Source organism: Hyla sarda, chromosome 1 (genome assembly GCF_029499605.1).
Source record: "Hyla sarda isolate aHylSar1 chromosome 1, aHylSar1.hap1, whole genome shotgun sequence".
Lineage (NCBI taxonomy): Eukaryota > Metazoa > Chordata > Amphibia > Anura > Hylidae > Hyla > Hyla sarda.
The window spans coordinates 181,281,717-181,295,501 of record NC_079189.1 but is presented as its reverse complement, the minus strand read 5'-3'; the positions used below and the strand labels follow the sequence as shown (position 1 = coordinate 181,295,501).

The window sequence follows — 13,785 nt, the reverse complement described above, 5'->3', positions numbered from 1 at the left end:
CACAACTCTCTGTGAGAAATATGAATATGTGTATATATACGGCAGTGCAGGGGACCATAGAAGAGCGGCCGGCCGCATCTATACATTATACAGGAGGATCACAGCGGGTGTCAGCAGTGACATCCGCTGTGATCTTTCCTTAACTGCAGGTACTACTACTCCCAACATGGAGCACACTCTGCTCAATGCTGGGAGCTGTAGTACCTGCATTAATAGAGAGATCGCAACAGGTGTCAGAAATGAAACTCGTTGCGATCTGTCTATTAATGCAGGTACTACAGCTCCCAGCATTGAGCAGAGAGATCGCAACAGGTGTCAGAAATTAAACTCATTGCGATCTGTCTATTAATGCAGGTACTACAGCTCCCAGCATGGAGCAGAGTGTGCTCCATGTTGGGAGTAGTAGTACCTGCAGGTAAGAACAGATCACAGCAGGTCTCATTACTGACACCCGATGCGATCGTCCTATGTATCACAAAGATGGAGCGGCTTTCTCCTGTGCTCGCATCTCAGCACTATACTCCTGCCAGTGATATGAATAGAACATCACTCATTCATATTTCCCTATGAGAGCTGTGATTAGCTGCAACCATCCGACCAATCCCCCCTCTGGGGAGAAAATATGAATTAGTGATGTTCTATTCACATCACTGGCCGGAGTACAGTGCAAAGATGGGAGTACTGTAGAGAGCCGCTCCGCATCTCTGCTATACTATGGATGATTGCATCGGGTGTCAGAACACCCGGGGAGATATGTCTATTAGTACAAATACTACTACTCCCATCATGAAAAAATCTGTTCCATGATGGGAGTAGTAGTACTACCTAAAAAAAAAAAGTAAAAATTGAGAAAAAAAGTGAAACACACACACTATTAAAAATTTATACAAATTTTGTTATAAAATATATAAATTTCGTTAAAGAAAAATGTTTCCATCACTACTGCATCCTTTTTTTATTTTTTTTTTGTTACCCAACAAATTTTGGGTACCAAAAAAAACTGCCAAGGTGCAATTTCCACACAAATGAAAAAACGCAAGACGCAGGAAATTGTACTGCCGTCTTTTCAGGCGTTTTTCAAACAAAAAATGCAGGACAAAAAAACAAGTAGAAACTTAGCCTAAATGTGACACTGTCACGCATGCTGGGTCAGATCGCTTCACTCCAATTTGGAGTTTATTGTAACTTACATGCTAGAACTAACAAAACTAACCAACTCAAAAATATACAATTGCCAATATAATCATCTAAAATGCTTGTGATTAGTCTTTATTTACTGTCTGCTCAAAATGTCACTTTTGTATGACCTATTCACAGAAATATTTTCCAGAAACTTCTTTTGCAGCTTGGGTTAAATAAAGCACATTCTCCACAGTTGGGATGAGCTTTCGCTGTGTACTGTTCTTTTTCTAGCAAACATGGGTTTAATGGAAGAAGAACACTACACAGCAAAAGATCATCCTAACTGTAAAGGATGGTAAAGGTCTAGGTTTCTAGGAACCTTGTGATCATTAAAGGGGTACTCCGCCCCTAGACATCTTAACCAATATCCAAAGGATAGGGGATAAGATGTATGATCGGGAACCCCTGCGATCTCCCTGCTGCACCCAGTGTTCGTTTAGAGTGTCGGGTGCAGCGCCGGAGGCTCGTGACATCACAACCGTGCCCCACTTGTGACATCACGTCCACGCCCCCTCAATGCAAGTCTATGGGAGGGGGCGTGACAGCCATCACGCCCCCTCCCATAGATTTGCATAGAGGGGGCATGGCTGCGACGTCACGAGTGGGGTGTGACCGAGATGTCACGAGCCTCCAGCGGTGCACCAGACACTCTAAACGAACTGTCCAGAGCAGCATAGGTTTGCAATGGGGATTTTCTCCTGCTCTGGACAGTTCATGATACGGACATTAGGTGTCAGCAGAGAGCACTGTGGACAGACAGTAAAGAAATTCAAAAAGAAAATAATTTCCTTTGTAGTATACAGCTGCTAAAAAGTACCGGAAGGGTAAAGATTTTTTAATAGAAATCATTTACAAAATGTGTTTAACTTTCTGACACCAGTTGATTTAAAAAATAAAAAAGGTTTTCCACCGGAATACCCCTTTAAGCTTAACAGATGTTGGGTGACACAATGAGACAGTGACCCCAAAGCACACAAAGAAATCAACAACAAAAAATTAAAAAATAAGATTTGGGTTTTAGAATAACCAAATCAAGAGTTCTGACATCTGACCATAAGCCTACCAAAATGCTGTGGTATGACCTGTAGAGGGCTGAGCATGCATGATATCCCAGAAATATTGATGAACTGAAACAAATGTGCAGGAAGAAATGGTCCAAAATTTCTCCTCAATCCTGTGCAAATCTTATTTGCAGCTACAGGATGTTTACGCCCCCTGCATTATGGATGTCTACTCAATAGGGGAGATTTATCAAAACCTGTATAGAGAAAGAGTGGTGCAGTTGCCCCTAACAACCAATGAGATTGCTTCTTTCATTTTCTTTTTAAAAAGGTCTCTGAAACTTTCTATGAAAGAAGCAATCTGATTGGTTGATTGGTTGCTATGTGCAACTGCTCCACTCTTTCTCCACAGGAGGATACATTTCCCCCAGTGTGCTCAATAAAAGACATAGATTTAGAGTTAGATTGTGTTTTTTCTAGAATGGTGATAACAATCACAAACAGGAGCAGGGACTCCTGTTTATCCCTGGATTCTATGCCCTGTAGCTTGCACCTGATTCATTCAGTACTGAATGCATCACTGCTCACTTGACATTCGCCAGGCCGCTATGTAGTGCCGCTATACTTTTTGCCAATATCATAGTGTATTTCATGCAGCATCACACAAAATATATACAGTAAAGTGTATCTTCAATGCATCAAACAACAAAAAGAAAGTATAAAGTAAAACATTTAGACTATTTAAGTAATTAAAGGGGTACTCCACTGGACCAGTATCCAGGAAAATTTTGTTCCATACGCTGGGTGCGGGCTGCGGGGGTTGTGACGTCAAGGCCACACCCCTTGTGACGTCACACAACACCCCCTCAATGCAAGTCTATGGGAGGGGGCGTGGCAGCTGCCACGCCCCCTCCCATAGACTTGCATTGAGGGTGTGTGACATGGTGTCACAAGGGGTGTGGCTGTGATGTCACGACCCCCGCAGCCCGCACCCAGCGTGTGGAACAAAATGTTTCAGATGCTAGGCCAGTGGAGTACCCCTTTAAAAAGGAGTTGTCTGACACTGATGGCACATCCCCAGTAAGTCAATGGGGCTCATCCGCAATACCAGACAGAGCACCTGGACAAGAACACAAACCTGTCTGAGAAACTCGGAAGTGGCAGCAGTTTTTCATTCTCCATCTCATCCTAACCATAAGAGCTCCACCAATCATAAATTAATGGGATCCATACAAGGGATAGCTGCAGCATGCTTACTGGTGGGCAGAATTGTCACAGATTCTTACCACAGATTTTACCCTTTGCAATATAACACACGACATGGATCTATGTCAGAAAATATCTGTAACTTTCTATAGTAAAGTTCCCAATTAAATACCTTTTGTAACATGGTGCTCATGCACATTAAATCTTCATATCCCTTAACAGCAACTTACCTGCAAAAGAAAAACATTTATTAAACATTTATTAGTATCAAATGCATGTGAGTGAGTAATTGTTTTTGGAATGTACAGTATTTACATTACTGCATTGTTTTTTTTACAACATAAGCAACACAAACACATTAGAGGGGTCCAATGAAGAACAGTTCTACAACTTTCTGTTACAATTCCTTGCCATTTAAAGATATCCATTTGCTGTGAGTTAGTGAGAACACCCTTGCTTACATTTAAAGGGGTATTCCAGGAAAAAACTTATATATCAACTGGCTCCAGAAAGTTAAACAGATTTGTAAATTACTTCTATTAAAAAATCTTAATCCTTTCAATAATTATCAGCAACTGAAGTTGAGTTGTTGTTTTCTGTCTGGCAACAGTGCTCTCTGATGACATCTCTGCTTGTCTAGGGAACTGCACAGAGTAGAAGAGGTTTGCTATGGGGATTTGCTTCTAAACTGGGCGGTTCCTGAGACACGTGTCATCAGAGAGCACTTAGACAGAAAAGAACAACTCAACTTCAGCAGCTCATACGTACTGAAAGGATTAAGATTTTTTAATAGAAGTAATTTACAAATCTGTTTAACTTTCTGGAGCCAGTTGATATATAAAAGAAAGTTTTTTCCTGGAATACCCCTTTAAATGTTGCAAATCCATTAACACTTGTATACGGCAAAGGAGCTTTACATTTCTTTTGTTTGTTTGTTTTTTGCCATATTTTCAGCCTTAAAAAATGTGCAGTTTTTTATGCTACAAAAAGTTTTTGCATTTGTAATAGGCTCAAAATACCCTAAACAGTTGAAAAACGACCATGCATGTTATTTCATATATGTCTGCACAAATGCCTATTTTGTTAATGAATTCAATGGAATAAAAATGCTAAAGAAATGCATTATTTTCCCTGTTATTGAGACAATTTTTTTATGCGAACATAGCTTAAAGGGGTACCCCGGTGAAAAGCATTTTTTTTTTTAAATCAACTGGTGCCAGAAAGTTAGGCCCCTTTCACAATATAAAAATTCATCCGTAATGAACGTCCGTCATAAAAATCTTGAAAATCGTCCGTGAAACCGTCGTTAGAAAATCCCATTACAGTCTATGAGATTTTTCTAATAGCCGTTTTAACCCGTTATCGACAGTTATTAAGAATGGCTGTTATTTTGTGAAGGGCGATAGTAACGGGAGAAATAGTGCATGCATGTCCCAATCGGCTGAGAGGACAGTGGGAGGGCCCTTACCTGCCTCCTTGCAATCTGATCGGTGCTCTGCTGATCCAGGAAGATTCAGCAGGCTGGAGCAGCAAAGCACTAACACTGATCAATGCTATGGCATAGCATTGAAAAGTATATGCAATCAAAAGATTGCAAAAAAAAAAAAGTTAATAAATGTGAATAAGCGCCTCCCTTAATAAAAGTTTGAATTCCCCCCCCCTACACCCCACCATTTCCTATTTTTTAATTATTTTTTTAAAATAATGCAATAAAAAATTAAAATAATCATATGTGGTACCGCGTAAATGTCCAAACTATTAAAATGTAGGGTTAGCTAAACAGCACAGTCGATGATGTACACTTAAAAAAATGTCCAAAGTTGTGCAAAGTTGTGCATTTTTGGTAACCTCATATACCATAAAAAAATGTATAAAAAGCGATCAAAAAGTCCCATTAAAAACAAAACTTGTACTGATAAAACTACAAACCACGGCGCAAAAAATTAGTCCCCCATATACACCAGCCCCCCCCCCCCCCCCCACCCGTATGTTAAAAAAAAAAAAGTTATAGGGGTCAGAAAATGAAAATTTTAAACATTCTAACTTTGGTGTATGTAGTTATAATTTTTTTAAGTAGTAAAATGAAATAAAACCTACATAAATTGTGCATCCTGGTAACCGTATGGACCTACAGAATAAAGATGAGGTGTCATTTTTTATGAAAAATGTACTGTGTAGAAACTAAAGCCTTAAAAAGTTACAAAATGGCGTTTCTTTTTTTAATTTCACCCCACAAATATTTTTTTTTGTTTCGCCGCAGGTTATATTATAAGATAAGTGATGTTATTACAAAGTACAATTATATGGGTCTGTAGGTACAAAATGGAAAGTGTTATGATTTTTAGAAGGGAAGGAGGAAAAAACGAAAGGTGTTAAAGGGAAGAGGGCATTAACATTTCACCCTTGTTTAAGTGGTGAAAGTTAATGTCATGTTCCCTTTAAAGTCCAAATAAGTTTTTATTGCTGCAATGCTATAGTAAAAAATTCCCCCTTACAAATAGTCTTGATAAAATCTCCTATCATTTTGTGTAGTTACTATGCATGCCCAGAATTCAGTCAGACCCTGTGTAGCCTCATTCTACTGCCATGTTCTCTTCCATCATCCTTTTTAACCTACCAAAAATATATTAGAATATTGTAAGGGGCAGATATAAGGTACCGTAGTATTAATGCAGAATCAATCTACACCGGATTGGAGCTGCAGACCCCAAATGGTAAAACTACTTTAATTTTAGACATATTTGGACAATTCGGTTGTGGAAGTGTACATATGCTTTTGTGACATTTGTGTTTGTGAAATCGTGGGCGCCCCTGTGACACAAAACAAGTTTAGGCTATTTTTCCTATTTGTAGACATTCCTATTAGAATAATTTTAGCATTCAGAGAATGACCTTTCCAATCGTAGTGTATTGCTTGGATAAAGAATACATAAAAAATGACCCTATCTGCCAAGCTTGGGAAAAGATCTGGGGATAAGAATTGCTTCCTGATGATATTTTGAGCACATGCCGGTTCTGTTAACCAGTACAAGTAACATTTAAAGTAGACAGAAGGAGGTCACTGCTCGAGAAGGCAAAATCTGATTATTACACAAGATATGCAGAGAATCAAGGATGGGCCACGAGCAATGGAAGCATAAACATTTAGAAATAAAGATGAATTTCTATTACAAGAGCACACAGCATTCATAATAATATATGGGGTGTATAATTTATGTCTAAAATTGCTTGTGTAGTATAATAATATACATGGCTATATGGTAGTAGTTGAGGATAATAATTAGTGTTATATATTTTACCACATGATCACAGTGGTTCTCTTACTCCTACATTAAAGCAACTGCCAAGTCTCCACTGAAGAGTTTCTTTAGAAAATTTTCTTTATGTTCTAAGGCTAGGTTCACATGGCCGTTTACATAGCTATCACGCCCCCTCCCGTAGGCTTGCATTGAGGGGCGGATCGTGACGCCACATGCCGGCGCAGGTGTGACGTCACACGCCGCCCACCCTGTAGTCGTCCGTAATCAGACCCGGAGCGAACACTCTCCGGGGACTGATTACAAACGGGGTGCCGCGTGCATGATCCCGGGGGTCTCCAGTGGCAGGACTCCCGCGATCAGGGAGTTTAAGCACCGGTGAACCCCTTGAAGGCCAAAATGGGCAGAGTCCTTAAGGAGTTAAAGCTTTGAATTTTTTTAAGGGTGGGAGGGGTGTTAGGAGTAGTTAGGGAATATAGCCTGAGTTAGTTTAGAGTTACAGTCTCAAAAATAATGATCGGGGGCCACGTGCATGGGATTAGCGTGGTTACACCTGAGCGCTCTGAACTCAGAACCAATGTGTCCAACAGAAAAAATGGCAACACACGCAATAGTAACTGCTCAAAGACTTCTTTTATATATTCAAGAGATTAATACATCTCACAGGAAAAGAAAAATATTCACCCAAGTGCACAATAATATTTCAGCAGTGTCCAGCCGGAGATTTCATGGGCTCGCCAGGTTCTCAATCCTTGTGTGACCTGTGTCCATTAGTACGGGCCGTTTCATAATGATAGTACTAATTATATAGCGCCAATAAAATTTAGCAAAACATTTTTGTGGGTACAAATAAAGACAAATATCAGACACTGGCCCTCATTTACTAAGAGTGTTGTGTAGGTTTCTTTGTGGGTTTTAATTCCCTACAATTTATTTTCCAAAGTATTTACTAAGGTTTCCCTACACTTTGCACTTTCCCTACATTTTGCTTTTTATACACATGCTCTGATCAGGAGGGTTTTCCTCAGCTAAAATCCACCACATTTTCTGTGGAAACCTTAGTAAATATGTTGTTTTTTTGTGAAAATGTCGGGAACACGCCCCTTTTCCCGGCAGGTTTTCTTAGCAAAATGGAGAGTTAGTTGGGGTTTTTCAATTCTGGAGCAATTTCGGGCGCAAATTCTGGTGCAGATGAGGGCCAATATTTCACACTAAATATTTGAAAAAGGTATTAGGGCCCTGCTCGTTTGAGTATTTTTAGTATTGGGTAAACGGTATAAAATGTTTTTGCGCAATACATTTAGACTCTTTGAAGCAAACAAATACATGTTTGTGCAGTCTCACACCAGCCTGGACCACATTTCAAAACGAATGCGCACCTCCTTTGATAAAAGGGTGGGGGGGGGGGGGGGAGTACACATGAAGTACACCAAGGCACATGGGGGTGAAAAGAACTTGGTTTACAAGGACAATGATACCCCCCCCCCCCTTCCCCTGATTGTTTAGGCTATAAAGAAAGTCTACACACACTAAAAATGTTGTGCAAGACTCATACGCTAGTTTTTTGGCATAAGTTGCACCAGTTTTTTTTGCCGCAGGCGGTTTTGATTATCTCACCAACTGTGTGAGAAATTTTTGACTCTTCCTAGACATCTGAGACAAATTTCTCTTCTTTACAATACATGGCTGGCTTAAATAGGCACTATTGCTTAAAAAAAAAAATGATGTGTACAGTTTTGATCCGTCGATGTCCGAGTGTTCTTACCTAGTCCAATAGGTAGAACTAGCTGGGAGAAAAGTGCGCTAAGCAAACAATGTTAGTCTATGGGATTAAAAATACAAACAAGGAGAGCGCTAGTGTGATAACGTAATGTAAAGAGGAGATGGAAAACAAGCAGAAATGCTCACCAAGTGTAGTTGTACTGCAACCAAGTACAACTATGGTGAAAGCGTGGGATAACCCTTCAACGGGCGAAGAACGGAAGCCGGTCCTGGCAACACAGGTGAAGCACTCAGACGGATCCCTCCAAGGAACAGCCCAGGATAAAGGCAGCGCTCAAGACTTCAAAGGTAAAAATTGTTTATTTACCCGGCATGCAACGCGTTTCGCTGGATGACCAGCTTCATCAGGCATGATGCCTGATGAAGCTGGTCATCCAGCGAAACGCATTGCATGCCGGGTAAATAAACCATTTTTACCTTTGAAGTCTTGTGCGCTGCCTTTATCCTGGGCTGTTCCTTGGAGGGATCCGTCTGAGTGCTTAGTCTATGGGATTGTCCTGGTCAGCAATACTTTTCTCCCCACTCGTTCTAACAATTGGTCGGGGTCTGAACACTTAGACGCCAATCAATCAAAACTGTTCACGTGTCTAGGAGATGTAAAAAGTTTTTTAGAAGAAGCAACGGGTGGACTATATTAAACAGGTACACTATATTAACCCCTTAAGGATTGAGCGTTTTTCCGTTTCTGCACTTTCGTTTTTTCCTCCTTACCTTTTAAACATCATAACTCTTTCAACTTTGCACCTAAAAATCCATATGATGGCTTATTTTTTTGTGCCACCAATTCTACTTTCTAATGACATCAGTCATTTTACCCAAAAATCTATGGCAAAAGGGGAAAAAAATCATTGTGCGACAAAATTGAAGAAAAAACGCCATTTTGTAACTTTTGGGGGCTTCCCTTTCTACGCAGTAGAAAAATGACACCTTATCTTTATTCTGTAGGTCCATACAATTAAAATGATACCCTACTTATATAGGTTTGATTTTGTATTACTTCTGGAAAAAATCATAACTACATGCAAGAAAATGTATACGTTTAAAATTGTCATCTTCTGACCCCTATAACTTTTTTATTTTTCCGCGTACAGGCGGTATAAGGGCTCATATTTTGCACCTTGATGTGAAGTTTTTGTCGGTACCATTTTTGTATTGATCAGACTTTTTGTTCGCTTTTTATACATTTTTTCATGATATAAAAAGTGACCAAAAATAGGCTATTTTGGACTTTGGAATTTTTTTGTGCATACGCCATTGACCGTGCGGTTTAATTAACAATATATTTTTTTAATTCAGACATTTCTGCATGCGGCGATACCACATATGTTTCTTTTTATTTACACAGTTTTTTTTTTTTTTTTTTTAAATGGGAAAAAGGGGGTAATTCAAACTTTTATTAGGGAAGGGGTTAAATGATCTTTATCAACTTTTTTTTTGCAAAGTTATAGCTGATCTTTTACATTAATCTTTGTTCTCCCATAGGATAACATTGATCGATGATTCTGCCGCTTGACTGCTCATGCCTGGATCTGTGGCACTGAGCAGTTATTCGTCGATCAGACACCAGGAGGAAGGTCCTACAGCTGTTCGGGATGCCGCGATTTCACCACGGCGGTCCCAAGCAGCCCACTTAGCTAGCCGGGAGCAGTTTAGTTTCACTTTAGATGCGGCGATCAACTTTTAACGCAGAGTCTAAAGGGTTAATAGCGCTTGGCACCGCGATCAGTGGCGCGCACTATTAGCCACAGGTCACTGCCGTTGCTAGGTTGTGGGCCTGACCCTCTATGATGTGGGGCCACACCGTGGCCCCGTGTTATAGAAAGGGAGCGGTCTCATGGCATACAGGTACATTCTTAAAGGGGTACTCCGCCCCTAGACATCTTATTCCCTATCCAAAGGACTGTCACGCAGGTCGGGCCTGGCCTCTAACAATGGCTGGGACCCGTGGCTAATAGCGCGCGGCACTGATCGCGGTGCCACGCGCTATTAACCCTTTAGACACGACGTTGAAAGTTGATCGCCGCGTCTAAACTGAAACTAAACAGTTCGGGATTGCAGCGGTGAAATCTCGGCATCCTGAACAGCTAAAGGACACGAGGAGGGTCCTCTTACCTGCCTCCTGGTGTCTGATCGCTGAATGACTGCTCAGTGCCTGAGATCCAGGCAGGAGCAGTCAAGCGGCAGAATCATTGATCAATGGTTTCCTATGAGAAACCATTGATCAATGTAAAAGATCAGTGTGTGTGGGGTTATAGCTCCCTATGGGAGCTATAACATTGCAAAAAAAAAAAAACATTAGAAAAAAAATAAAATAAATAATAAGTTTGAATCACCCCCCTTTTCCCATAAAAAAAAATCAGTGTAAATAAAAATAAAATCAAACATATGTGGTATCGCCGCGTGCAGAAATGTCCGAATTATAAAAATATATCATTAATTTAACCACACGGTCAATGGCGTGCGCGCAAAAAAAATTCCAAAGTCCAAAATAGCGTATTTTTGGTCACTCTTTATATCATGAAAAAAATGAATAAAAAGCGATCAATAAGTCAGATCAATACAAAAATCGTACCGCTAAAAACTTCAGATCACGGTGCAAAAAAATGAGCCCTCATACCGACCCATACGCAAAAAAATAAAAACGTTATAGGGGTCAGAAGATGACAATTTTAACCCCTTAAGGACACATGACGTACTGGAACGTCATGTGTCCACTCCCGATCTATAACGCGGGGCCACGGCGTGGCCCCGCGTCATAGCGGGTCGGGCCCGGCCTCTAACAACGGCCGGGACCCGTGGCTAATAGCGCGCGGCATTGATCGCTGTGCCGCGCGCTATTAACCCTTTAGACGCGGCGTTCAAAGTTGAACGCCGCGTCTAAAGTGAAACCGAAAGCATCCCGGCTAGCTCAGTGGGCTGTTCGGGATAGCCGCGGTGAAATCGCGGCATCCCGAACAGCTGACAGGACAGCGGGAGGGCCCCTACCTGCCTCCTCGCTGTCCGATCGCCGAATGACTGCTCAGTGCCTGAGATCCAGGCATGAGCAGTCATCCGGCAGAATCGTTGATCACTGGTTTCTTATGAGAAACCAGTGATCAACATAGAAGATCAGTGTGTGCAGTGTTATAGGTCCCTATGGGACCTATAACACTGCAAAAAAAAAGTGAAAAAAAAAAGTGAATAAAGATCATTTAACTCCTCCCCTATTAAAAGTTTGAATCACCCCCCTTTTCCAATAAAAAAAAAAACACAGTGTAAATAAAAATAAAAATAAACATATGTGGTATCACCGCGTGCGGAAATGTCCGAATTATAAAAATATATCATTAATTAAACCGCTCGGTCAATGGCGTGCGCGCAAAAAAATTCCAAAGTCCAAAATAGTGCATTTTTGGTCACTTTTTATATCATTTAAAAATGAATAAAAAGTGATCAATAAGTCCTATCAATGCAAAAATGGTACCGTTAAAAACTTCAGATCACGGCGCAAAAAATGAGCCCTCATACCGCCCCATACACGGAAAAATAAAAAAGTTATAGGGGTCAGAAGATGACAATTTTAAACGTATTAATTTTCCTGCATGTAGTTATGATTTTTTCCAGAAGTCCGACAAAATCAAACCTATATAAGTAGGGTATCATTTTAATCGTATGGACCTACAGAATACATATCAGGTGTCATTTTTACCGAAAAATGTACTACGTAGAAACGGAAGCCCCCAAAAGTTACAAAACAGCGGTTTTTTTTTCAATTTTGTCGCACAATGATTTTTTTTCCCGCTTCACCATAGATTTTTGGGCAAAATGACTGACGTCATTACAAAGTAGAATTGGTGGCGCAAAAAATAAGCCATCATATGGATTTTTAGGTGTAAATTTGAAAGAGTTATGATTTTTTAAAGGCAAGGAGCAAAAAACGAAAATGCAAAAACGGAAAAACCTCCGGTCCTTAAGGGGTTAAACATATACATTTTCCTGCATGTAGTTATGATTTTTTTCATAAGTACGACAAAAACAAACCTATATAAATAGGCTTTCATTTTAACCCCTTAATGACCAAACCCATTTTCACCTTAAGGACCAGGCCAATTTAATTTTTGCGTTTTCGTTTTTTCCTCCTCGCCTTCTAAAATCCATAACTCTTTTATATTTCCATCTACAGAACCATATAAGGGCTTGTTTTTTTGTGTGACCAATTGTACTTTGTAATGAAACCTCTCATTTTACCATAAAATGTACGGCGAACCCAAAAAAACATTTTTTTAGGGAGGAAATTGAAATGAAAACCAAAATTTTGCACATTTTGGAGGGGTTCGTTTTCACACTGTACAATTTACGGTAAAAATGACATGTGTTCTTTATTCTGTGGGTCAATACGATTAAAATGATACCCATGGCTAGATACTTTTATATTTTTTTACCGCTTAAAAAAAATCTAAAACTTTTTGTACAAAATCAGTAATATAAAATCGCCCTATTTTGACAACCTATAACTTTTTCATTTTTCCGTATATAGGGCGCTATGAGGGCTCATTTTTTCCATCGTCATCTGTACTTTTTTTAGATACCACATTTGCATATATAAAACTTTTAGATAATTTTTTATAATTTTTTTTTTTTATATAAAATGTGACAAAAAAGCTGCATTTTTGGAATAAAATTTTTTTTTTACGTTTACGCCATTCACCGTACGGGATCATTAACGTTATATTTTGATAGTTTGGACATTTACGCACACTTCAATGCCAAATATGTTTATTAAAAAATATATTTTACGATTTTTGGGGGTAAAATGGGAAAAACTGAAAATTTTCATTTTTATTGGGGGAGGGGATTTTTCACTTTTTTTTTTTACTTTTTATTTTTACATTTTTCAACTTTTTTTTTTACACTTTTTATGTCCCCGTAGGGGACTATCTATAGCAATCCTTTGATTGCTAAAACTGTGCAGTGCTATGTATAGGACATAGCACTGCTCAGTATTATCGGTGATCTTCTGCTCTGGTCTGCTCGATCCCAGACCAGAGCAGAAGACCCCGGGAGACGGCCGGAGCCAGGTGAGGGGACCTCCGGCCGCCATGCTGGGTGATCAGATCGCCGCGGCAGCGCTGCGGGCGATCCGATCATCCAATCAAAGTACAGCAATGTCGCAGATGCCGTGATTTGTATTGATCACGGCATCTGAGGGGTTAATGGCGGACATCTGCGCGATCGCAGATGTCGGCCAGTACGGTCGCGTCCCCGGCTGTTGCTAGCAGCTGGAATCTGCCGTGTATGACGCGAGCACCGTTCCGATGCTCGCGGTCATACACAGGGCGTAAATGTACGTCCTGGTGCGGGAAGTCCCGCCAAGCCAG

General features: G+C 40.2%; 1 protein-coding gene across 2 annotated transcripts in view; it reads right to left on the bottom strand.

The window, feature by feature from the left end:
• Positions 1-13,785, bottom strand: part of ANK2 (ankyrin 2) — a 634,142-nt gene that overhangs the window by 461,250 nt on the left and 159,107 nt on the right. The window contains exon 2 of one of the 2 annotated variants that reach the window (XM_056565143.1): positions 3,562-3,619. The exons of the other annotated variant lie outside the window; for it this stretch is intronic. Within the exon in view, the coding sequence (XP_056421118.1) occupies positions 3,562-3,588 (27 nt within the window). The 5' untranslated portion in view covers positions 3,589-3,619. The remainder of the gene's footprint in view (positions 1-3,561; positions 3,620-13,785) is intronic. 2 annotated transcript variants of the gene reach the window in all.